This window comes from Ischnura elegans, chromosome 7 (genome assembly GCF_921293095.1).
Source record: "Ischnura elegans chromosome 7, ioIscEleg1.1, whole genome shotgun sequence".
In the NCBI taxonomy this organism is placed as follows: Eukaryota; Metazoa; Arthropoda; class Insecta; order Odonata; family Coenagrionidae; genus Ischnura; species Ischnura elegans.
In genome coordinates, this window is record NC_060252.1 from 90,189,976 (window position 1) to 90,217,290 (window position 27,315).

The 27,315-nt window shown below is 37.2% G+C and overlaps 2 protein-coding genes across 4 annotated transcripts; both read right to left on the minus strand.

Annotated features, from left to right (window-relative positions):
• Positions 1-1,187: 1,187 nt before the first annotated feature.
• Positions 1,188-17,461, minus strand: LOC124162302. Of its 3 annotated transcripts, none has more exons than XM_046538790.1 (5): positions 17,443-17,461; positions 15,026-15,188; positions 9,195-9,707; positions 7,880-8,040; positions 1,188-1,712 (listed from the first exon to the last, which is right to left on the minus strand). In XM_046538790.1, exons 2-4 carry the CDS (start codon positions 15,164-15,166, stop codon positions 7,888-7,890), a joined length of 807 nt encoding a protein of 268 aa, XP_046394746.1. In that variant the 5' UTR covers positions 15,167-15,188; positions 17,443-17,461; the 3' UTR covers positions 1,188-1,712; positions 7,880-7,887. The 3 variants fall into 3 exon arrangements, with proteins under 3 accessions (XP_046394746.1, XP_046394745.1, XP_046394744.1); XM_046538789.1 differs by lacking the exon at positions 17,443-17,461 and adding an exon at positions 15,507-15,650; XM_046538788.1 differs by lacking the exon at positions 17,443-17,461 and having other exon boundaries at positions 15,026-15,650.
• A 1,497-nt stretch (positions 17,462-18,958) lies between these two features.
• LOC124162217 (60S ribosomal protein L27a) lies at positions 18,959-25,781 on the minus strand. Its single transcript, XM_046538677.1, has 5 exons — positions 25,683-25,781; positions 25,150-25,213; positions 24,848-24,945; positions 20,672-20,821; positions 18,959-19,128 (listed from the first exon to the last, which is right to left on the minus strand). Exons 1-5 carry the CDS (start codon positions 25,764-25,766, stop codon positions 19,000-19,002), a joined length of 525 nt encoding a protein of 174 aa, XP_046394633.1. The 5' UTR covers positions 25,767-25,781; the 3' UTR covers positions 18,959-18,999.
• Between the last annotated feature and the right edge of the window lie 1,534 nt (positions 25,782-27,315).

The window sequence follows — 27,315 nt, forward strand, 5'->3', positions numbered from 1 at the left end:
CAAAAACCGCCGCCAGTGAAGAAAACATAGATGCTGTGCTGACATAACATGGTTATGGAAGATCGTCGTGTTACATACCGTGAGATTCAGGCATCATTGGGCATTTCAGGGGCCTCAGTTCCATAGATCTTACACAAAGAGTTAGGTGTTAAAAATTTGGTTTCCCACTGGATACTGCAACTCCTCACAGAAGAACAGAAAGCAGCTCGAGTCAAATGGTGTTGATATACTCTGCAACAATTCAACTCAGGAGCATCAAAGCATGTTCAACAATATAAAACATGAAAAGCGGTGATGAATAATGGATCTATAGCTATAAGTCTGAATCAAAATGCCAATCTTCAGTATGGGTATTCGAAAGTGAACTCAAACCAACAAAAGTTGTTTGCTCTCTCAGTGTTGCCAAGAAAATGATCGCATTGTTCATAGCCAAATCAGGCCATGTGGTGACGATTGCTCTTGAAAATCAAAGAACAGTTAATGCTCAATGGTATATGACCATTTGCTTGCAGGAAGTGATCGCCGAGCTTCAGAATGATGACCCAAATCGATGCATAACGCTCCATCAGGACAATGCAAACTCACACACCGCTTGAGTCACAAAGTCGTTTTTGGAACAGCATAACATGGAAGTTCTTGATCATCCTCCATACAGCCCAGACTTAAGCCCCAATGATTTTTTTACATTCCCCAGAATCAAGAATATGCCACGAGGTAAGTGCTTCTAGACATCTGAAGAAGTCGTCCATGCCTACAAAACAGCCATTTTGATTACCCTTACTTCGGAATGGAATAAATGCTATATGTAACGACTGGTTCCATTGAACGCCAAATTGGCATTATTGTACCTCTTACAGTTTTTTTCATTCCCGACACTTAAAAGGCTACCCTCGTATTTGCAATACATAACATGCAATCAGATTAATCAATTTCAAATTTAGCCATTAATTTTGAAGTTAGCAAAGGTTTGCGTTGGGGATAGAGTAGTGTTTAGCATAAGCATTCAAATGACTCTGCATATGACTCCAATTTAAGAAAAATCTTCGAGAAACCGCAACAGAGGGAGAGAAAATGAAGGCTGACACTTGAAAAGGGCAAAGAGGAGGGAGGATAACATAAGGAAGATAACAACATAAGGCACTCAACCAACCAATCAAGGAGCTAATGGATTAAAATATTGGACAAGGTTCATTTATATTAAAATATAATTTATTTGTTATCAATGTCATTATTAAAATAAACTTAAAAACACACCATTTACTTAAACACTACATCCATTGAAAGGGAGAATAATTAGATAATTAACCTACTTGACAGATTATTTCAAAAAGAACACACATGAGTTCAATCTTCAGCCCCAAAGAATTACAAAACTAATGTGGAAAATATTCAGCAATGGAAATGACAAAAGCAATCACAACATATGGGAGGATGCCCAAATTATGAAAATACTTAAGACATCACTTCAACAAATACGAAAATTTGTAGAACACTAAGAAAGAGAGAATACTATGAAAAGCACTGCGAGGATAAATGGAGCCCAGGTAAATGCTGATCATGTCGGCTTCTGGTATATGATGAGAGTTGATACGTTCATCCTGCAGCACCCATAAATAAGCATTGATTTATTCATCCAGCAGCAGCCACAATGATCCTTTTGTAAAGTAACACCAAGTAGTTTCACAGAGAAAATCCAGCAACAGGAAATTAATCTGAAAATATTTCAAAATTTCACCATCAGCAATAGAAGGACTAACTGAACTACTAAATTTTATTGAAACAATAGGTATCCTGTGAAAAATGAGCTTAACACAAATCAGGAGACTTCAATAGGATACAGATGTAAAGTTTGCAGTATTCTGAACACGAACCACCGACAATTTTCATACTCAGAAAAATCAGCCATAGCCACTGTGCCACCTTATATTAGCCAGCAGCAGATGGAAGTGATTTCATCTAAATACTCATAAAACGGATGTTTTTAGTTGTAGTTAAAGATTACATGAGGGTGATGTAGTGGTTCAAGAGCTGGACTTCAAATTAAAATGGTGCAAAACCTAATGAACAGAAGATTGTAGAATTTGGATTTATCTTGAAAGAATGAGGAAGAATCATGTTAGAAGGCATACTTGCAGTACAATGAAAAAATAACCGTAGTCAAATTGTAGAGGACCTGACAGACAGAGTAATAAAGCAGCTGTAAATGCCCACGCCAAGCAATTCAGAGAAAGAGATAGAAGAAATATACAAACAACTAGCAGAATCCTGAATACAGTCTAAAGGAAGGAAAACCTGATATTAATGGCAGATTGGAATGCCATAGATGGAGAGGTGAAGGATGGAACAGAATTCAAGTAAACCTATCAGAAAACCAGTTTGGATTTAAGAAAAGAGGAACTAGGGATGCAATACTATAACTTAAAACTACAGGCTTGATCAGACAATGGTGATAAAGCATGGAAATTAATCACAAGAAGATCAAAGTAATAGGGTTTTGTAAAGCCTCAAGAGCAAGGAATATTAACATTCAAGTAGATGGGCACAAAATAAAGTACATGGAGCAGTTCAAATGATTGAGTAGCTCATTAAAGGAGAATAGATACAACAGTACGAATATCAGGAGGAGAGTTACATCACAAAGGAGGTGTTATGAGTAGAAAGAAAGTAATGAGAGGATCATTTCGTAAAAGTGTTTGGAAAAGGTTGTCAAAAAGGCTGCTCTAGAGTAAAGGGCTATATTGAATGCAAACTATGATACCAAGTAAAAAGAACAAGAAAATACTGGTGTTGTTTAATATGTGGGTGTGGAGAAGAAAAAGCATAAGTGGACACTAAAGAAGAGGAATCACCATGCACTAGACATGTTGGGCAAGCAGAGGAAGGTTCTAGCTGAGACACAGAGGTGATAAAGGGAGTGGATCAAGTGAGTACTAACAAGGAGACTTCGCCTAACTGATGTCAAGAAAGAAGATGAGACCCTTTTTATTTGAAAGTAGACAGTTAGGTAGGAATATGTACTGCTGAAGGGTTTTGTCCAAATACGCCCGGGTTTGAGAGAAAAAAGCATTTAAAAATTTAAAAATACGGTCACGTTCAATTTAATTTAAAAATTTTGCCCCATTGTTTATAGGTCGATTTGGCCCAGTGGTACCGTATCGCGCTTATGTTTTGAAAGTCCAGGGTTCGAGGCTCGGAATGAGTAATTTTTTTCCAGTCTGCCACTTTCTCCATTTTTTGTACTTTGTTCCATCTTCTTCAGATTTGTTGATTTCAGACGTTACACGTTTTTTTTACTAGACTGCTTTTTTAGAATAAGCCTTAAATTGACATTCATGTCCCTAGCTTACCTTGCTTCGAATTATTCTTTCCGTTGCCGAGATTCATCCAAATAGGAGTGATATAACTCTGATGCTGGCGTCGTAGTAAAGGGAACTCGTTTCCAAAGCAAAAGATTTTAAACATACCGACTTCGAAGAGTTTCCCAGGTTCCTACTTCGAGTAGAGTTTTACCTGTCTACCTCTATGATCAATTTTGAGTACTCCAAGTGCTAAACGTTGTTCTTCTTACATTTATTGCTGTCAATTAGTCTATTTTTAACTTGGTAATTGTTAGAAATGTTTTATATGCTAAATTTTCAGAATGAAGTGAGAATCGTTACTCATTATAGCTCTCGCAGTCGAATGGACCCCGACTATTGTTGGGCGGGCGGCAGGTACGCGGCTATTGTTGGGCTAATGAGCGGTGCCTTAATCGATTAAGAGATCTCTTACCCGCCATCTCTGTTTGGACACACTATAGGACGAATTTTATTTTAATCCAAACTGGCGGTCGAAGTTCCGTCTTAATTTTTTTATTGAATTATTCAATTTGCATATCCTTTTTTGAAAGGATATTGATCGTATTTTCCTATCTTTGGCATTAGTTTGAGCCTAAACCTTCATCAGTTGACATCCGAAGGCAGAAGTTTGGAATAAGGGCTTCATAATTTAGTATACCGTGCGATATAAGTATTTTACCTGTGTATACAATGGAACCAGATCCAATCCCTGGGCCTTCTAGTGGCAGTGCCGTAGCCGATTGTTAGTCAACGTCAAAACATGCTTTTAGCAAAGATGATTTAACGGGAGCTGTTCGTCATTTTGAAGGTAAGCATATTTTAATGATGTAAATAATGCTATTTGTAGCAAAAGATATTCGTGGTCCATTATTTTCAATAGTATTTATTATTGAATGCAAATATTTTATCACATTACAGACACTTTGCGTGGGATGCAGGCTATTAACGACCCTAAAAACGCTTCTGTCACGCGATGCTCCAAACTAATCGGAGATGAAGTTGTTGGGAGTTTTTTGGATATTTTGAATGAGTTCAAGTTTGAAGAAGTAGAGGAACTGTATAGTGCCGGTGAATCTGACAATCTCCTAGTGCCGGATGATGTAATAGGAATTTTAAGCGAAGAAAGGTCCAGTGATGACTCATCGGCGACGGACCTCAGCGAGTATGAACCCAGCCCCAAAAGGTCGACTCACCAGCACATCCCATTAGATGTTAAAGTGAAAGTTGTGAATATGGCTAAGGAACATCCTAAATGGAGCCTTGCCACCCTTCAAACCCTAGGTTCGGTGCATTTAAAACATAAGGGAATGCTAGCCATATGGGAGAAAGATATAAAATCAGGAGGAACGAAACGCGACAAGCTGGAAATGATCGACAGATGGGTATACGATCGCTTTGTGAAGCCAGAAACATGAATGAGCCCGTGATGACCCGGTCTTTACAAGAATGGGCCATTTCCGCGTCGTTTCAGCACATATCGCAAGAGTTTGAATTCTCTGCGAGTGCTTCATGGGTGGCATCTTTTAAGAAGAGACACCGAATTGTACAACGCAAAATAACGAAATACGTGTCTACAAGGGAGCATGCTTCAATCGAAAAATCCTGCAATTAGCAATGAAGTTTCAGAAGCAAGCAAGAAGCCTGATTTCCAATTATAATAAGGATTTCGTAATAAACACAGATCAGACCGGGTGTGCATACAGGGTTGATATGAAGAGGACGCTCTCTAATAAAGGAGACAAAATTGTTAAGGTGGCTCTTGGGAGCGTGAGGAAAATGACACACTCATATACAGCGCAGTACGCTATTACTGCTTCAGGAAAGCTGCTTCCTAAAGTTTTTTTGTGCATGCAGGAACCTGGAGGTGATTTTGGTCCGCGAGTGTGTGAAAGTGTGAAGAAAATGGAGAATGAATTTGGAAACGTTTCCATTGTGTGTTCCAAGTCTGGAAAACTTACAACTGCGTTGTATATTAAGTTTTTAAAAAATGTTCTCCAGCCATACGCTAAAAACAATAAATTTTTATTGCTTATCGATTCCTGGGGGGGCCAAACTAATGCTGCCATTTACGATGAACTATTTATCGACGAGGAAGGAGAACCGTTATGCAGCATAAAAATTATACCACCGAAGTGCACAAACGTATGCCAGCCGTGGGATGTGTATTTTTACAGACAGATAAAACAGTTTATTGCACGAATCCAGAACTGCACCTTCCTTCTTCAAGGGCAAAGGGAGATTTCCTCACGTGAGGATGGAATAAAAATTCATTCCATTGTTCATCATCAATTATCCTCGCCAGCATTCAATAATATGCTTAGGTATGCTTAGTATGCGTCAAAGTTAGTAGAAAATAGAAGTGTTTTCAAGAACTTACGGGAAATATGTTTCCCTGAAGACTTAAAAAAACGCAAGTGCAAATGCTCAGGTAGCAGTTTAATTAAATGTTCATGGTGCTTTTCTTGTTTTTTTGACGCATATCATCCGAGTTCATGTAAAGGGGAAATTAATAAATAAAAAAGGAAAAATTAGAGATGACACTGCCAATATCAGTAATATTCAATTCTTTTATTCTGGTGCCCTATATTACTGAGGTATTTCCTAAAATAAATGGTCCTGTATACGGCAACAATTCCTCGCGGGGTTATACCTTATGGTCTCATGAAAGGGAGGGTAAACTGAATGATATCGTGCTGCAGAGAAAAGCACAAGGAAGTAGCAGAAAGTGGGAGTCTAGGTAGGCCATGGAAAAAGAAAAGGGAAGGGATGAACCAACAAACCAATCTAAAAATGATACGATCGTATGGACATCGACTTCAAGCATTGCGGGCCATGAACCAATTTCAAGTTAGCCTAGTAGTATAATCCAGCTAATAAAAAGTTCATATGTGCCAACAACTCCTTCCCCAGTTTATACAGTTTGTTTGAAAGCTCTTGCCCGCTAAATACGCAGAAAGAAGGAGACTGATATTGAGGGGAGGGTTAGTTAGGGGGAGCATACCTCGCCTAGCGATCGGTTAGGGAAGAAGGAATAGGGGATAATGGTTGACAGGGTGGTCAAAAATGACTTTTTGGACACTTTACACATTCCGAAAAAAAAATACAGAACTTCAACCTCCTATCCAGTTTATTAAGTGTTAAACAAACCTTTGTCCTATTCGTTCAGCCCTTCAACTATCCAAGTGTAAAGGACAAAATTTCTTTTCAAAATCCCACCTGCCGCCCGCCAAACAATAGTCGGGGTCCATTCGACGGCGAGAGCTATAATGAGTAACGATTCTCACTTCATTCTGAAAATTTAGCATATAAAACATTTCTAACAATTACCAAGTTAAAAATAGACTAATTGACAGCAATAAATGTAAGAAGAACAACGTTTAGCACTTGGAGTACTCAAAATTGATCATAGAGGTAGACAGGTAAAACTCTACTCGAAGTAGGAACCTGGGAAACTCTTCGAAGTCGGTATGTTTAAAATCTTTTGCTTTGGAAACGAGTTCCCTTTACTACGATGCCAGCATCAGAGTTATATCACTCCTATTTGGATGAATCTCGGCAACGGAAAGAATAATTCGAAGCAAGGTAAGCTAGGGACATGAATGTCAATTTAAGGCTTATTCTAAAAAAGCAGTCTAGTAAAAAAAACGTGTAACGTCTGAAATCAACAAATCTGAAGAAGATGGAACAAAGTACAAAAAATGGAGAAAGTGGCAGACTGGAAAAAAATTACTCATTCCGAGCCTCGAACCCTGGACTTTCAAAACATAAGCGCGATACGGTACCACTGGGCCAAATCGACCTATAAACAATGGGGCAAAATTTTTAAATTAAATTGAACGTGACCGTATTTTTAAATTTTTAAATGCTTTTTTCTCTCAAACCCGGGCGTATTTGGACAAAACCCTTCAGCAGTATTCCTACCTAACTGTCTACTTTCAAATAAAAAGGGTCTCATCTTCTTTCTTGACATCAGTTAGGCAAAGTCTCCTTGTAAGTGCGGAGACGATACTGAAAATCATTTTAGAGGGAAGAATGCTAGGTAAGCAGGGAAGGGGAGAAACAACATATGGTTCACAGATATAGTGAAAGGGAATATGCCTTACAGTGAACTGAAAAGGGAAATGCAATTTTTGCATTGGGACAGTCAGGGTGATTCAAAAACTACATGTAAACCACCCGCAACTCATAGTAACCATTCAATTTACTAAAAATGGATAGCATTCATTGGAAAAATAGAGCCGACAGAAGGTCAAATGTAATCAACAGATGATTCAAAAGTGCACTTTGTTACTCCACAGTTAACCAAGAAATATTAAAGTGATTTTTAAAATCGTGTAAATTTCGATCTAGAAAAAGTATTCACCATGAGGAACAATGTTGGTAATAGACAATATCTCGGAAGAGATAAAGACCACGTCAATAGAGTTGGTCCACACCAAATGTATTCTCCAAAGAGCACGAAAGAAAAAAACATGCAGATAATTATTGACAAATCCTTTTACCTACATCTGCTCAAGAACATAATATGATTAACTACTCACCAAATGTATTAGTCCCAATCCTGAAGGCCATCTACGGACAGGATGAAAGATGAGACATCAGAAACAGTACACATTTTTGGCAGGTTAATATTCATTTCTTCACAATGAAGTTTGGTACCCTTGAGATATAACTCAACATTCATTTCTTCATCTAGACAGACCTGCAAAAATTTTTGGAGGAGAAATTTAATATAAACACTAACCTAGGACACAGCCAGAAAAAGATTTTTGGGGATACATAACTAAGTTGGAGAATTTGAATGCTTCGACCCCCCTACAGCCTCGACATTAGCCCTTTCACAAGACACATTTTTGTACCTTGCCATTGCTTGTACTGAGGTAGAATCAACCATGAGAGATAATAATTTCAGGTAGAGAAAAGTTGTTAAGCATGCAAACATTCACAGTGGAGGTTTATATGATTTTTGACTATCATTCCATCATTAAAAGTCCCTTAAAAATTCACATTTCTGAACTAACATATTTACACTCTAGACAAATTACTTGAATGCTTCAAATCGAATCCTCAAAATTACTATGCCCTTCTAGGTGATTATTGTGACACCACTCTAGCATCAATTTGGCTAGTCAGCCAGTTCAGAGGCTAAGCAACATAAAGTGAAGTCAACAGCAAATTGGACATGAATTTCAATATCATAGAGTTATATTACAAACTGAATTGGCTCAATTGCTGAAGTTAAACTAAAAAAATGATGTTTTTGACACACTAATTCATTCCAATTTCAGGGTTCACTAAATATGGGGATAAAATCTTATTTTGAACTTAAGAAGAAAGCATTACATGCAAATGTTTCAATACATAAATTATGCTCAAGTAATGAGGTAAATTAGGTGATTTCAATAATGTGAATCTATCAGAGAAAGTACCATTGGTGGAAGATGAAATTATTTCCTGCACAATCAGCCAATCATTTATAAATTAAACAATAAATATTCCGAACAGTTGATACGAAGGAAAAAAGTCTGTGGCCTCTTCAAGAACCCAGATCTGTACCCATTTACAAGGTGGAAAGTAATATGGATGCTACAAAACAGTACCACAGTTTGCTTTACGGTAGCACCCGTGGTCATAGAAAAACTGTAGCGGATGAGTTAATAACTTCCCATGCCTCTTTCGGTAAAGTAATAAACAACATTTAAAATACTACACGACCCAGAAGTGGACCTCAGATCCCGTAAGAGAAAATTGAGTTCCATTAGTTTTCAAACAATTTTCAACTTGATAGTTTTTGTTTTCCCCAGTAAATGAGACTGAGAAAAACAGTAGCCTTATCATACACCTTTAAACACTTACCTGCTTCACAGGGGAAGGGGTGCCATCATCCATGAAGCCCATTTGTGATATCACTACTTTTCTTTTCCCATTTGTCTCCAACCTAAACATCGCCCAAGATTTTGATGGTAAGCTTAGAATTTTAGAGTCACTCCACATATCTTCAAATAGTCTAGCTATGGTTAATGCATCACCACGCTTCACAATATCATCACACCTCTGCCTCACTTCAGGACTGTTTGAACATTTATCTTCACTATCATCACAAGAGTCATACAGAGGATCAAAACCTTCCACAACCTCTTCACCATCAGTCAGGTTCAGTGTGAAGTCCTCATCATCCACGGAGTCACTCTCAACACGGTGACTTTCGATCACTTTCAACTTTCTTTCATCACTTTTTTTTCGTGGCTTTTTCAATTTCAAATCATTCTTGACAGGCAATCTTCTTTTCTTTCTTGAAAAACCACTGTCAGAGGTGGGAAAGTAGCATGGAACAGCACCACTACGTAAACGAACTCTCTTGTATGCAACCTGAAAAGTACAAATCATAAGCCATTCCTATTACTATGCCAATTACATAATTGATTCACAATTTTGAACAGTACAGAATTTAAATATGAGAGCAATGACATGGGAAGATAATGTTCCAAATTTAAGAAAATTCATGGTTTTTACTGACATGGCAGAGAAAATTAATAACTTTATCCCGTGAGAGACTGAAACAATTTTCGGCTTTCACCTTGGCACTGATTCAAAAACTTCACTGTGCATGTCCATTGTCTCTTTTGATTTTCTAAATTAGTTCAAGAAAAAATTATAAAGGAGTATCAACATAGGCGGCAGGCCTACAAGCTGGTGTGAAGTAAAACATAGAAGATATACAAAATGAAAATACACACACCAAACGACGAAGAAGGGCTCACCAAGGTGGGGAGCAAAGTAAGTTGCAAGATGAGATAAGAGGGCAGCAGAAGGCATGCATGGATAAAGTTATTGTGGTATAAACATACTATGTTGTTGATCTTAATTTTAATAATTGTATTTGTCGTGGCAACACTTAAGTTGTTTACTTAAACTGTGTTATTCTTGCTGAATAAAACCTTGATTAGGTTTTTACTGAAACTGATATTTTACTACAATTTATTCAGCAAGAATTCTTTAGTAAGATGGAACAGCTTTTAAAGCCAGAAAGATTTGATACTGACCCTTCACATGTGGGTGCTGAATCGAAGTGGAAACACTGGAAAAGAACATTTGCTAATTTCCTGGGCCAAGTGAACAAGGTTTCAGAAGATGGTAGACTGCAATTACTCTGCAATTATGTATCTGCTAACGTCTTTCGGTATATTAGTGACTCAGAAAACTACTCAGATGCCATCAAAATACTAGATTCATTATATATCACAAAACGAAATGAAATATTTGCAAGACACTGCCTAGCATCTAGAACTCAGCAGACGGGTGAATCAGTCGATGAATATCTCCAGGTATTAAAACAAATGAGCAAAGATTGTGAATTTCAAGCAGTAACAGCTGATAAATATAAAGATGAGTACATAAGGGATTCTTTCATACGAGGCCTCAAGAGCTCTCGTATTCGAGAAAGATTACTGGAAAACACCAACGTCACATTAGAGAAGGCCCATGACCAGGCTAGGTCACTTGAGCTGGCTGAGCTACATTCAGCGTCTTATCTGAATACAGCAGATTCAACTCCTGTTGCTGCTGCTGACCATAGAGAAGATAGCCCTGAAGATACTACAACAACATCAGCTGCCTTGGTACGATCTGAAAAATGTTTCTTTTGTGGTAACAAACGGCACCCAAGGGACTCTTGCCCAGCAAAGGATATTATCTGCAGAGGTTGTGGAAAAAAAGGACATTACCAAAAAGTATGTAAATCAAGATTTAAACATTCATCTACAAATTCAACAGCTTCTACGTCGTTTTTGGCTTCTGCAGTAACAGCACCTCTATGCCTTCAAAAATCCATGACTAAGGTATTGATCAATGGAGTGGAACTAAATGCACTTATCGATACTGGAAGTTCTCTTAGTTTCTTGAATGAACGTTTTGTGGAGAGATGCGGAATAGTCGTTAAGCCTTACTCCGGTAAGATAACCATGGCTAATTCTTCTTTGAGTTCTGATGTTACTGGATGTGGTACGCTGACCTTGAAGATTCAGACCTATACATATGCAAATATTAAGGTGTTAATCATGAAAAATCTGTGTGCTGACTTCCTGATTGGGCACGATCTTCTGAAGAGTCACTCATCTGTAGAAATAGAATTCCATGGAGAACAAACACCTCTTAAAATCTATTCACTAGCTACTGCTCGAGTTCCAGCAGCATCGCTATTTGCCAATCTCACACCAGACTGCAAACCCGTCATAACTAAGTCAAGACGTCACACAGAATCCGACAAAATATTCATCGCTGCTGAAGTGGAAAAATTGCTCAAAGAAGGTGTAATAGAACCTAGTAACTCACCATGGCGTGCTCAAGTTTTTGTAGTTAAGGGAGAAAATCATAAACCTAGGATGGTAGTTGACTACTCACAAACTATTAATAAATTTACAATGCTTGATGCCTACCCTCTCCCAAGAATAGAGGAGTTGGTACGGAATGTATCACAATACAAGATATTCAGCACCATTGACCTCAAGAGTGCCTATCACCAAGTACCTATTCTAGAATCAGATAAGCCATATACTGCTTTTGAAGCTGCTGGAAAACTTTACCAGTTCCGCAGAATTCCTTTCGGGGTAACTAACGGTGTCCCAGCTTTCCAGAGAAACATTGACAGAATTATCAAGGAAGAAAAGCTCAAAGGTACTTTTCCTTATCTAGATGATGTAACAGTTTGCGGCCATGATCAACAGGAACATGACCAAAATTTGGAAAGATTTTTAGGTGCAGTAGAAAAGTATAATCTGACATTAAACCAAGATAAATGTAAATATTCAACTAAATCTGTGAAAATATTAGGATATCTGATCGAAGATAGAGTTATAAAGCCTGATCCGGATAGGCTTGCACCTTTGATGAACCTACCTGTCCCAAATGACATGCCAGCCCTTCAGAGAACCTTAGGTATGTTTGCTCACTATTGCCGATGGATTCCCAAATTTTCAGAGAAGATTCGCCCTTTTCTGGTAAAAGGACCATTCCCGCTGTCTGAAGAAGCTGTGACAACATTCAATTCACTCAAGAAAGATGTAGCAGAGGCATCACTCTCTGCAATAGAAGAAAATACACCTTTTCGAGTAGAAACTGACGCTTCAGAGTTTGCCATTGGGGCCACCCTGAGTCAAGCCGAACGTCCCATTGCCTTTTTCTCTAGGACACTTAATGCAGCTGAGCAAAGACATTCCTCTGTTGAGAAGGAAGCTTATGCTATTGTGGAATCACTGAGGAACTGGAGACACTACCTTATCGGAAGACATTTTGAGGTCATCACTGACCAGAGGTCTGTTGCCTTCATGTTTGATCAGTATCACTCAAGTAAAATAAAGAATGAGAAAATTATGAGATGGCGACTTGAATTAGCTAATTACAAATTCGATATCATTTACCGACCAGGCAACCAAAACACAACTGCAGACACAATGTCGAGGATTACAGCAAGTACCTACTAGAGGGAAGAATGAACCTCAAAGAACTACATGATGCTTTATGTCATCCGGGTGTAACAAGAATGCACCACTGGGTTAGAGCTAAAAACCTGCCCTACACACTAGAAGAAATTAAAGGAGTGATTAATTCTTGCACCTGCTGCAATGAATTAAAACCTCGATTCTGTAGAAATGAAGGGCAGCTTATAAAGGCAACTTCTCCATTTGAGAGATTAAGCTTAGACTTCAAAGGACCCTTACCTAGCTCATCCAAGAACCGTTTTCTACTGACTATTGTTGATGAATATTCAAGGTTCCCTTTTGCATTTCCTTGTACAGATATTTCGGCATCTACTGTTGTGAGAGTATTGACTATGGTGTTTTCGCTCTTTGGTACACCAGCTTATATACATTCCGACAGAGGAGCTTCGTTTATGTCACATGAACTGAAATCATTTCTCACCTCCTTAGGCGTTGCTACAAGTAGAACTACTGCCTACAGCCCACAAGGAAATGGTCAGGTCGAAAGATACAATGGAATAATATGGAAGACTGTACTTTTGACCTTAAAGTCAAAAGGGTTAAAGACAGAACAATGGGAAGAAGTGCTTCAGTCAGCACTTCACTCTATTAGATCACTGTTGTGCACCTCAACAAATGCTACCCCACATGAACGTATGTTCACTCATCCCAGAAGATCTTTCAATGGTCGCTCCTTGCCTACATGGTTAACTAAACCAGGTCAAGTTTTAATGAAAAACCATTTGCGGCACAGCAAGTATGACCCGATTGTTCAGGAAGTCGAATTAATAGAGGCAAATCCAGACTATGCATATGTAAAGCTTCCCAATGGGCAAGAATCAAGTGTTTCCATTAGACATTTGGCTCCAAGAGGGGACTTCCCAGTCAAGCTTGACGGACCTCCCTTGAGCCCATCTATTGACTCCGGAGAACTGACATCACAAAACTCCTCATGCGATGAAGAGACAGGGCAAGATAAGGGCATACCTAATTCGAGTAAGAGTGTCTCTGAACAACCCAAGAGTCCATCTCCACAGAAAGGTTCTCCACGTGGACGGCAGCGAAGGCTACCAGCTTATCTAAATGACTACATCAGATACTAATCGATTTTTAGTGGGGGTGAATGTGGTATAAACATACTATGTTGTTGATCTTAATTTTAATAATTGTATTTGTCGTGGCAACACTTAAGTTGTTTACTTAAACTGTGTTATTCTTGCTGAATAAAACCTTGATTAGGTTTTTACTGAAACTGATATTTTACTACAGTTATCTTGGCCAAGATAGGAGTAACGATGTCAGGAATCAGGGAAAAGGGATGGAAGAAAATACGGATACTTGTTGTTGAAGTTAATATACACTCGAGTGAGAAATACAATTGGAGATCTGAGACTTGAGAAACGAAAATTAATGGCAAGCCCAATGTAATTTCAATCGCCCTTAAACTAATAACATAACGACAGAAAAACGTTTGTTTGGTCCACAGAATTATTTTATTTATAAGTAACACGTAATAATGGGTGCCATTGGGCGGTCACTGAGCACCAGAGCTGAGGATTGGTCAGTCTTATTAATGAAAAACAGTATTTAGGTTGAAAGCCTGGCCTGGGGGGATAAAATTTATTGGACTAAAGAAAAGACATTTACTGAGTTAATAATCTGGCAAAAGCACCATGGACAGAGCCAGTGGCACGCCAGTCACCTGAAGGATTATGGCCATGGCAGAAGCGTTACAAAACATACACAGTGTGAGTGATTATGAGGGTAGGAGGATTATGAGGACATGAAATTTAAAGTTAGGGCTCTGAAGAATAGGGAGGGATTAGCAGTGAACAGAAACATAGCAATTACTAATCAAAGATTAAGAGCCAGAGTTTAAAGTCAAGAATTCAGAGGGTTAGCTTCGATAATATCTCCAAATTTAGTCTATTGTGTTATTGTTTTTATAATGTAAATGACTACTTAAAACATCAGCAATGATTGTGTATGTCTTGCCAGAATTGATGTTTTTTGACGTGCCTTATATACTTGGAGCTTGCCTAAAATGTATCCCTTGGGCAAATAAAAGTTATTATTATTATTATTAGATAAATAAGGGTGAGCACGGAAAAATGTCCTCATTCACCTCATTGACTATTAGTAGGCATTCACGCATGCCTTGAATAACTTGCATTCACGCGAAAGATCGAGAAAAGGGCAATGACAACTCACCTTCATAACCTCTCCACCATTTCTATCAAAAGCCCTCCAGAACCGGATGACATCTTCTTCCTTAAAATGTTTCTCACAAATACAGTCAGATGGACGTAGGGGTCTGTCTTGTCGAGCTACTGCATCAGCCCATTTTTGCATGCCCTCTTCATCGTTGGGACAGCTGAACAATGTCACAGAATCATGGCAAGAGTTATAACCAGATCTACAGTATGGCACAAAACACTTGCGGCCCATTTCTATCCTTGAACTACCAACAACATAGATTTCCACTCACACACAGCTTTGGGTACGATTTTATTAGTTTCAGGCATGCAAAAAATCGATCACATTCTTCATATGCCGAGGTTATGTGTACACTACTAAAACAACTAGGATAAGATAGCTTTTTAACATTACTACAAATAATGACAGGCCTGCCAATTTTCGAAGACAACAACGCATATAAAAAGTAATCAATTTCGACAATTATCTGTTTTACCTTCTAATTCTACGCTTATTTCACAGACATGACAGGTTCAAAGTAAAAATTTGTAGGCAAATATCTGCCCCGTTTTGGAGATTTTGAGTGGGTACCACCGGTGCCCGTTAGTCATTTGACGACTGTTCTTGGCGCAGCAGCGCCAAATCAAGTGGCGTCGTCGGTGTCAAGAACTGCGAGACTGCGACGTCGGTTCGCGCCAAGGAGAGAGGGGTTCATACAACACCTCCCCAAAATGCTTGAAATATAGTTTTTAACGTACCCCTTCCGACTGACCTTCCTCTTTTAATTTTTTCTTGCTTCCATTTACAATACAACCTTAGTATTGTATTTTATGCCATTTAATTCATTATAGTTGGCTGATTTTTCAAAATTTCCTCGTATAATTTTATGCGAGTAAGTACATACTTACTTGCATAGAAAGACTCAAAACCAATATTAACCTACAACTGCCAATTACAGTCAACCATAGCAATTTAATTTGCATTCTTTTTACCACATATTAGAAGGAAATGGTGTACGACTTTATTTACACATAGCTCATTTGAATGTGGATCAAAAATTGACATTATTCCATCAAGAGACCTACCCCCCTATCGTTGTGCGACTGTTAGTGAAATCCATAGACAAAATCTGAATGCTTTAGGAAGTTATTGATATTATGTCATAAGAATGTTTGAATTTCCTGTTCAGCTGCTTTTCCATACCATAAACTTGCCACTGTTATTCACTGATCCCCAAGACTTTTAATATTGAAATGTGTAGTGTCATTTTTTAACAAGGGAATTTTCTCTGCTGTTTTATTTTTAGATGTGGTAAATAAATAATTGTATTTGGTATGGTAATACGCTTTGACAATAAATTCATGTTTGCTCAATCATACTGGACCGAGTGAATGTCTGTGTGAGGAAGTGGATTGAAATTGCCTCATATTAACCCTTAGAGTGCAGGAACAGTTTTATACATTATGCACTCTGACTGCGGCATTAACCCAAATTATTTATTGCTACCTGGATATTTTACACTTGGAGAGTTTCCTTCACCATGATTATCACTATGGGGCTTAACACCAACACACTGTGATAGGGGGAGCCTCCTGCACAGAGGGTCTTTTCTGGACTCGCTGGCAACTACAACTGTAAAGTCCCGCACCCTAGTTACATGGCCTCGAGGATCCATGCTTGACATTTAAGTTCCATTCCCCTCAAGGAATACCTAAAGAAGTATCATACATGTACAAGTTTGGTAGAATTACTCAAGGTACACAGGGGAATATCGATTGATGGGATCCAGTAAGCTGTTGAAACTTTTGTGATGGCTCATGAAAGAATGTGTACAAGTAAGGTTACAAATGCAACAGTTAAAATCCCTAAAAATATTAGTGGACAGGAATACAGGACAGGTTTTTGAGGCTGAGTCATCAACTCACAACAAAGGGATGACCCTCAATTACTGCATTAGTGACAAATTGATTACATATTACTTCTGAACTGAAGAAATTCGCAGTAACATACCTTAAGAGCTCGCATTTGGAGAGAGACTTTATCATTCAACAACCTGATGCTTAAACAATGTAATATAATATAATACGCTCCCCTCCAAAAGATCCAATGGGGCTGCCATTTGTCAACCTTACTAATGCTGCAATTGAACTTGGATCATATCAATTCATAGCATGTAGTAGAGCCCACATTCTTCTGTAATCTAATGCGCTAAGCTTACATTGAAACTGATCATGAGAATGGACGGCAATATATGCATATCTTTCCATTACTGAACAAAGGAATGTGCAAGCACAGACTGAGTTCATCCATAGCAATGCTGTCAGTTGGCAAAATTCACGTTGATACCATACACGAAGTTGGTAACACTCCACAATTGGCTTCAATTTTTAATTATTACCATAAGTTTAAGAAAAAGAGATATTTTTCCATACCTCAACTAGTAGCCAACTTCCTTAGGTATAAACAGCTGAAGATTGATGCCCTTAACCCTTTCCCAGGTAAGTTGATGACACCATTAACTCACGCCAAGCAGTTCAATGCTTCTCTTAAATTTTTGTTTCCTGGTTGTCGTCACACTCACAGGGGTATTCTTCCCACATAGAGCCTTTCTAAGAGAACCAGACCTAATGATAGCACCAGCGAAGTGGCCGTTTTTTCAATTCACAACTGTGAGAGAATGGCTGAATGAAAGAGATATCTCTTAGCAAACTTTTACATCCGTTCCATCATAGAAATGAAACTTCAGGTTTGAATGGATGACCTAATTCCAAACCACCACAGCATATGATGCTACTGCTTAAAGTTTGCTTCCATGGATGTCACTTTTGTATGCAGAAAACCAATTATGACACACTCAATGGAAATGAAAATTAATAGACTAAAATTGCTTATGAAAAAATAACTAACCGAAGTCAATGCATACACCTAGATAATACTAACAAGAAGTGCATAAGATTATCTCCACAGTTGACCCCAATGACTTCACTAGCACATACCACTGAAATGTCTGTTCCCAGCATCAACATCCTGTGAGATACTCAAGATCTCTTCCCGTAACCATTACATCATGAAACAACACAATGGCTGGTGTCCTAACATCCTCTGCCACACACCTTATTATGCTGTTTGCAGGGTATTACATTACATAGATGTAAATTCAATAGCCAAGACTAAAAAAATTTCACTGTATCGTCCCATTACTTCCCGTCAGTCTCCTGTAACATTCCCTTACTAACCTTGTTATCTATCCTACTAATTTCACCTCATAATTAGATTAGTTTCCTAATACAAGCTTGACGTACATTGAAAGTATGACAAAGATCACAAACTTTCTAAGAAAATATTTATGACTTGTCGGTATCTCAGCTCTACACAGAGACTTCACCCTCCAATATGAGACACTCTTAAGCTCAACGACACAAAAGAAATATTGAGGACAATTACTTCTACTTCCATTTTGCAGTAGCACTTCCTTGATGCCTTCCGTAACTATGTACCCTTTTCCACTTCATCAAGAGGATATGCAAACTATTATGCTCAAAAAAGTAATTTATTACGCACTCGAAAATCCTAAGACCACCAGTCATAAGAACCATTTCTATGTGGTACATGGATTCTTTAGCATACTATTAATTTTTATTGAACATGAGGTCAACACCCTAAGTTATAATATCCCAAGGATTATCCAATAATTAGAATGGGGAGTACTAGTCTGATGATCTGAGAAGAAAATATTTTTGACCAGATAGGGATATCTCATGAATAAAAATATTACCATTAAAACAAAAAGAATCACGCCAAACCTGATTTAAAAAGACACTAATCAGGATATTACATTGGCAAAGTTGCAAATTGCAAGGTCCATGACGAACTGGAACGGAGAAATCATTTGAAAATACTTAGCACTAAAAAATGACTGAGAAGGAAGGTAAAAGAAAACCAAGTAGACATGTAATAAACTTATTTTATTGATTTTCAGAGGAGAGATACTACGCTTGTAACACACAGCATCCTCCTACAGATTTAATTTTTTCTTCTGCTGACCTTGAAAAGAACTTAGCACGAACAATCACTGGCTGCTTGGGTAGACGACCCTTGCCAAGAACCTTGTAATAACCCTGAAAAGAAAATATCCAAATCAACAAAAAATAGAACCAGATTTTTCTCATCCCTTTTATTTTGTTAATAATTGCATGAGAGTTAATTAAAAACTTAAAAATATAGATTATGAAAAATCCAGACTTTTCCATTAAAAGGACAACAGACTTCATGATTCCTCCTAATTAAATGCTGTTTGCAAGTGCATTTCTGGTAAAAGTGGCTATCTACAATGACAAATCAGAGCATAGTTTTGAAATGAATTGTATCAAGAAATAAATCCATAGGTTTCACGTTATAGATGACAAGCAAAGAATTTTGGTATTCACACATTCAATTTGTTTTTAATGTAAAAACAGAGAAGCAAACAAAGTTAAAGTAGTAAAACTGATTATGAAATCTGGCATCAACCATTATAACCTCCACTTTCAACGTAGATCTGAGATAATGATAATCTTCCAAACGAATTCAGTTAATTCTTTACCAGGCATTTAACCTTAAAAAATTCCTGCTCCACAAGACATTGCATTTATATGTCCATGAAGCGAAGCATTTTTGAGGCGTGGGCAGCCTGGGAGTTAGGTCCTCAGTAGACTCAAGGACTGAAAGGAACATCAGCTAATATCCATCTATGATTCCATCATTACTAAAAAGCAAAGCAATCCTTTTGCACTAAGAGACCTGACACATACCATTGATCAAAATACAATTGCAACAGCAAGGTTACCCATTTTAACTAAGTAAATACATTTACACTGACTTGTAAGTTTTTTAGAGCTTTACCTTTAACACCAGGAGGAAAATTTTATCATATGAAAAACAAAAGAGGGGTCTAAAATAATTTTATGCACCTAATCATCAGGATAAATATTTGAATACAATCAGAAGTGGCCGCCCTCGGTGGCGGCGAAGTAACGTCCTCGCCTGCCAAACAAGGGGTCGCGGGTTCGAGTCCCGCCTGGGTAGGTTTAGCCGATCCAGGGCATGGTTGTTCGTGTAAGTTAACTTGTTAAATTTGTTGAATACCCTGGTATAAAATGGCCAATGAGAGCTGTATCCGGTGGTTTAAGAATAAAATAAAAATAAAATAAATAAATAAAGAAGATCTTATACTGACTAGACTTGACGCAGAGTGATCTAATGATAAGAAAAATTTTCCCAGAAGACTATAAGAACATCAATTAACCCATTCATAATTTCCATTAAAATGGAAATGACCCTTAAAGGATTTTTACTTCTTGAGCTTCACACATGTTGATAGCTAAGGATATGGACTACAAAATTGACTGTGTGAAATATTACCTTTATAAGCCTTTGGCAAAAGTGTTTAAAAGGTTAAGCATTTAAAAAATAACTTTCTACAAACATGGAGAAAAAAGGTGTTATTGAAAGAGTTATGACCATTTCACACTTAGTTCAGTAGCATAAAAAATCGACAATCAAAAATAAGGTCAGAAAAAGAACAATCAGCATCTCAAGCCATAGGCTTTATAAGATGGCCGTTCTAAAGTCATCATTCCACAGTCAAATAACACTTCAATCTGCTAATTACACACTACTCACCGCCTTCACAACATCAATAACGGGAGCCTTCTCTGTGTTGTCCTTATATCGAAGCCTTGTCTGGTCACTCACCAGAGTCCAGAGCTTATCAAGATTTATTGAGGGACACCATGTCTTGTTTTTCCTAAGATGGAAGTTCCTCATACCTAACTGTTGGTGAGAAAGTTAAAAATTAGAAAATAAAGAAACACAATTTTAAACTAACTTTACATATCACAAATTTATTGAACTGGTTGAAACCATGAAATAAGGAAAAGGAAATCAATTGTAATCAAAGCACAACCATCGCATCAATCAGTGTGAACATTCTGCAAAGCCAAAATGGCTCAGACCGCCCGTTCATATATCATCATAGATGCAATTCTAGTCTGCTTCACCATTAACCCTTAGATTGCGGAAACCTTTTAAATTTTTTTTTTTTTCTGGGATGGCCGGGTAGTGCTAAGCCGTATTAGTGATTCTAGATAGTGATAGAGCACTTGGGCTCTACCCGGCAATATAAATTTAGGGAAAAAAAGTAGGTAGTCGAGCAATGGTGAAATGTTTAAGAGTTTTTCTGCAGTCAAGCGTACAAAATGTTTTGAAAACGTTCCTGCAGTCTAAGGGTTAAAATTCAAGGTGAAAGAGATGACAATAAAGTTTCATTAGCCTATATCAGTATGACAATGAAAAATCTGATTTTTAATGTTGCTTCATTCTAACATTACCACAGGCTCAGCCCATACTGCTGAATTGCACTGGGGCTTTCGCAGCAGCAGACATCTCATTAACTCTATCCTAGTATGGGAAGTACTAAAAGTGATTTAAATGAGTACCTTTTTCTATTCTTATCACAGAAATATGCATTTAACTAATACAAAATAGGCTTTTAACTAAGAAGTTTGACAAAAAAATCTTACGTTCTACTTAGTTTGCAGAGTTAATGAAACTATACACAATTCAAGAAAAGACATTTACATTGATACAGACAAATGAAGCTACAATCTAAATGCTTCGCAACCAAATATAATACTTGTAGATATAAAATCATATTCACAGAAAACTAGTACCAATTCCCTTGCAGAGAATATTACAATTTTAACAAGAAATCGAGATTCCCCCTAGTTTTCAGCACAGCGACAACTATCTTGGAAGCAAAGGGTGAAAAGTTAGAAGAATTAGACTATCTGTCCTTGATGCAAGTTCAAATTATAACAAATAGTGGTTCCAATCTGACATTTGTCACGGTTACAATTCCACAAAAATATAAATTCACCCAGAAAAATATTTCATAATCATTTTAATTGAAGATAAATGCATGAATATTGGATAGAACATCTAATGTTATAGTTTTCAAAGAAAGGCAATTCAAAAGCAAAGAAAGTGAAATGCTTCTGTCAAAAGTCAATGCTTCTTACATGGAGATCATTTCCTGCAAATGATAAGTCATTCCCTTCAGGGCCCCCGTGCACTGGCAACTTTTACAAAGCAACTATTTAGTTGCTTTGAGGAAGTCCTTATGAAACACGCAACAGTTGCGGCGACTATAGTCTCCTGTGCATGGGGCCACAGTCAATGCTGTGTGTTTCATATGAACTTCCACAAAGCAACCAAATTGTTGCTTTGTAAAAGTTGCCAGTATGAGGGGGCCCTCAATACAAAATTAACTGTAAAGTGTATGTTCACCTAAGTTCATTTCAAAGTTGTATAATTATTTTACTGCTGATTTATTTAGGTGAGGTCAGAAAAGAACAATCATCATCTGGAGCCAGAGGCTCTCTAAGATGGCCGTTCTAAAGTCATCATTCCAAAGCCAAAAAATTTGTTATACTATTTAATAAGAACAAGAGAAAAAATTATGTCATAATTCAGTGGCTGAGGGCTTTTTCTAAGAAGAAAAACACGCTCATTTCTTCAATAACTTAGAAGGAATTTCTAAAGTGACAGAGATATATGCAAAAACTGAGAACATAACCACTCCTGGGAAAGCAAAAATTATTCCTTACTGACACATTTTCATTTAAAGGCTCAAAAATGTGAAGATGCAGGGTAACCTGCTAAAATATTTGAACTCACATGAACAATTATATAACGAACATTCCAGAAACGATTATGCTTAATTATAAAGCCATAATTTTCAAAAGGAACATAATAGTAATTACCTAATGCTAAGCAAAATATATCCACAGGCAATACTCATAAATAAACTATATATTCCAGTTCAACAAATCTAAGACTAAATCAAACTATTAGTCAATGAAACACGCGAAGCAAATTTTTCTCAAGAAAATTGGATGCTGCCAGGACAATCATAATTCAAGATAACTTATCCCAAGAAAAGTATTCAAGTACAGGTAGCTTAGTTCTTCCAAAATATCACAATAAACCAAGAGCATTTAGACTAATCACAGATGCTAAATATGCTGTATTATTCATATTTCTTGCTAGACTCAACCAAATTCTTCAATTCCATGACCTAGAAAGTTCACTAGACATGCACTATTAGTGGCAATAGTTATAAACTGTAATTTCACCACTGTTAGAAATGACATTTAGATGAGTTTGTGGTCCCTCGAGTATTAAAATTATTTGACCATTAAAGAACCTGCATGTTTTTCCCATGCACGAAATTTAAACCCATTCACTCTAACGCTTATTTCAGATTCTCCAATAACTCAATAACTCTAAGAAAGCTTAAGCCTGATTCAAGAACATCAGAAATTGCATAAACAAACATCTATATCAATAACTTATTTTGCTTATATGGAAGACGAAATACCATAGAAGAAATACCATTTCATCAGGAGTGATGATAATGCCCAGTATAAAAGAGAAACTAACTCCAAATATTAGGAAAAAATATTTTTACATCGGATTAAACATGGGGCCAAGATATCGGCACCTAGAGCACAGAGACAGAACAATTTGACATTTGACGAACAATAAGGATTGATTCTAAGTTAAAGAAAACAAAATTTCTTGTACGATAAGCTATCAACATGTTATATTCTAATATATTTAGGACAATCTAACAACAGCCACCAATTCCCTGGAAAAAAAACAGGAGAGTGGCAAATTGCCTAATGATACAGTTGCTGCAATTCACTATGGAGTAATCACAATAAGGACTTAAGTTGGAGCATGGTCTTAAAGATAAGGAATTACACATGAAAAGCCACTAAACTAGCAATTCGATAAAGATGAGAAAGCAATATAGTTATAACAATGAAACTGGTGTTTGACATTCATTAATGAGCAGAACTATATGTTACAAGAGTTAAAGGATTTACCATTACAGAGTTAAACCAGCCTTTCTTAACATGAACAAATAAGAAAAAATGTTGCGTCCATACATAGTACAATCAAAATGACTTCAAAATTAACCCTCAACGAAACTACTTTTAGGTAAACACTCTTGAAAATCAGAAGCTTAACGAAAATTGGGGATTTCCACAAGATGTCCACAGTAAGATGCATGTTACTCCAACAAGAAACGTTCCTTCTACAGAAAAACCAACAGTAAATAAGTTTCACCATAATTTTTAATGGGGGTTCAGATTAACCAGTGATGAAGCTACTACTCCCTAAATAAGCTTGAAATATGGAGAATGCATTAGGCACCCATGTACAGCATGCTTGACCATTTATTTACAGAGTTGGCAAGCAGTTATCCACAGTAATCTTACTTACGAATAGTACTAATATTATACCTAGATTTACTGTCCTAACTGCAACGCCAAATAACACTCCATTTGGTACATTTAAATGATTCATTGTTGCCAATCAGAAGGAACACTCAGCAAAGCTCGAATTAGCTCAGTCCGCCCGTTCAAACTCATCATCTGGCAACAATTATCGATCAATAATACAAAGATTGATCACATTTTAAGTACCAGTAGGGAATTCTAGACCGAACAAAATTTCATGAGGGACTACCGAAGAACGAAATACCAACATATATACGATAATGGTTACAAAATATGACCACTAAGATAATGAAAATAAGTCTAGATACAAATATTACATATACACTGCTAATTGATGCACGTTATGATATCGCGCTGCTTAATGTGCTCATTGGCTACACGACTAGGAAATTCAGCACACACAAAATAAAATTCACGAGCAAGAGGTGTTTCAGAACTTAATAAGCAAAGGTAACTCGAGAAGTGAAAAAGGATATAACATGAAACTTACCTTTCCAAAATACCCAGGATGGTACTTATCGAAGTTTATCCTATGGTGGTGCATGCCTCCAGCGTTACCACGACCTCCAGGATGCTTCCTGTGCTTCCCTATTACGGAAAATAATTGATGCATTTACTGCCCAAAATACTAGTACCGTTCAATCAAGCTCATCGATTAATTCTCCAAACGAGCACCAGCAATCAACAAGTGATATTAGTTGTATTGTTAGTGAATTTCTTAGAAGTTATTTCTAGACTACAAACTGTATTTACAGACAAATTCAACGAGCGTAGATAAATTTAAATACATACCGATACGTCCATGCCCGTGGCTGACGTGACCACGAAGCTTCCTAGTCTTCTTCTTGTGTGTAGACTGGAAAGATTACTTAAATTAGAAAACGAGGAAAATCTATACGAATACATCATGTGTAAAGCATGTATTTCAGGTAGTGAACTTTAATCATGATTTCATACCGCCCGTTCACAATTTCATCATACATAAACATGACTACTGCCGGCAGGAAATTAAGTTATGACTTAGAAGACTGTTAGAAGCAGCGTTAAAATAGAGTTTTCGTATACACAAAAAAATAATGCATTTATCAAGGAAACGAATACAATGAACTTTCACCAGTTAAACACATGGAAAAAACACAACCCAACGTGGCATCTACATTCACAACGCAATTAACTACTGAAAATCCATGGAAATCCTAAATGAACACATAACATACGCAGGCTATTAGTTCTAAAATAATTCTGTTACATTTATACGTTTAAAACCACTAAGATGATATAAAAATATACGGATTAAGATTAGCACATAACTACACGAAACTCACCATGCTTCCCTGTCGTTTGTGGAGGTCTCTCGAATCGGAAGATCGATAAGTTAACTTCCTCGATTCTATCGATTGTATCGCCATTGAAACGAGATATCGAAAGCCTCGACTTGAGATGCAACTCGACTGCTGCGAAGGATGGCGGCAATTAGAATGAAAGGAACTAGCACACATGAATCAAGCAACGTCCATTAGATATACGAAAATAAAAAAGCAAAAACTGATATTTTTATTGGTCACTAATACATATTTATTGAAATATTATGAAAAACCGTGAAATATCAGCCTGATGGGAAATCAAATAATTCATTGAAAACCAATATGAAAATTTAACCAATTTAACAAAAATATGAATACTGATCATACGTGATACAGTAAGCGGTACCATAGGCTCGCTAACATATATTGGAGTATTCCTAAAAAAAACTTGGTGGATAACGTCAAATATCTCTAGGGTTGTGAGAGTTTCATTCCTGTTCATCATGAATTTCACTGAATGAAACGAAACATTTTATTTTAATGAAAGTCGTTGTTAACTCGAATATAGCGATTTGAATTAGGTGATTTTTCAATAAGTGATTAAACCTCATGCTAAACTCCCTACAAAGCTTGTCGTAAGGCCTAGTTACATAATACATTAACACGTATCAATGGGTTAAAGTATAATGTATGAACGCAAGAATGAATGCCAAATTAATGCACCGTGTAACCACCCAACTTGTGCGAATTCATGCAGAGAAAATAGAATCTGTTCTAATTTGTCCATGCATTTGTATATGTTCCATTCCGGTACACCAAAATCATTCACGCAAGCATACATTACCTAGTACATGTTATAATGTACCGTGTAACCAGGCCTGAACAAGTTCACTATAGCCTGCAGCCCTCTTGTTGAATTGCTAGCCAATGCCTGATCATCTGCAAATCTCACATATTTAAACATCATTCCCCCACTTTTAATCATCCCACATCATTCCCCAGCTTCCAAATCATCACACGCCTCTCTTACCATCTCCTCAAGAGTACAAGTTGAAAAGCAACTGCAACAGCGTACAACCTTGTCTCATTCCCAAGCCAATGCTTGCCCACCCAGATTTTCCATCCATTACCCCCTTTTTTTGCAGTCTTGGACATGAACGGATTACAAATGCCTATCCCTCCAATCTATGCCTATTATCTGAAGAATCCCATGTCGCACGGAAACATTGCAATAATGTTATACGAATGTTCACCAATTGATTGCAAGTACATTACACAAACATTTAAAGAATGGTTCAGTGAATGTTCAAAATGTCACTACTTGATATGTTCCTGCAACTTTCATAATGAACCTTCAGTTAATGTTCTTGCAACCATTACTCATACTCCTTCAATATTATATGAACGTTATATTATTCATAATTTCACCCAGTCCATCGTATCACATGCTTTTTCAAAATCTATGAAGCAGGCATTCACATATTGGTTCCCATGAAGGAGGAATGAAAAGTCATTATGACATCATCTTGATGTCATTTTCTAGTCATGGCTTGGTAGTCACGGTGACCTCAAAATGGTCCCTTGAAATGACATCCTTCGTGACTCATGATGATGTCAATATGACTTCTAATGACTACCTATCATTTTGACCTCA

Coding starts and splice junctions, on each gene's coding strand:
- LOC124162302 (XM_046538788.1), bottom strand. CDS start 15,262: ATGGGCCGCAAGTGTTTTGTGCCATACTGTAGATCTGGTTATAACTCT. Junction 9,708..15,025: donor ATGGTGGAGAGGTTATGAAG/GTGAGTTGTCAT, acceptor TGTACTTTTCAG/GTTGCATACAAGAGAGTTCG. Junction 8,041..9,194: donor CCCCTTCCCCTGTGAAGCAG/GTAAGTGTTTAA, acceptor AAATTTTTGCAG/GTCTGTCTAGATGAAGAAAT.
- LOC124162217 (XM_046538677.1), bottom strand. CDS start 25,766: ATGGCGATACAATCGATAGAATCGAGGAAGTTAACTTATCGATCTTCC. Junction 25,214..25,682: donor ACAAACGACAGGGAAGCATG/GTGAGTTTCGTG, acceptor TAATCTTTCCAG/TCTACACACAAGAAGAAGAC. Junction 24,946..25,149: donor CCACGGGCATGGACGTATCG/GTATGTATTTAA, acceptor TTTCCGTAATAG/GGAAGCACAGGAAGCATCCT.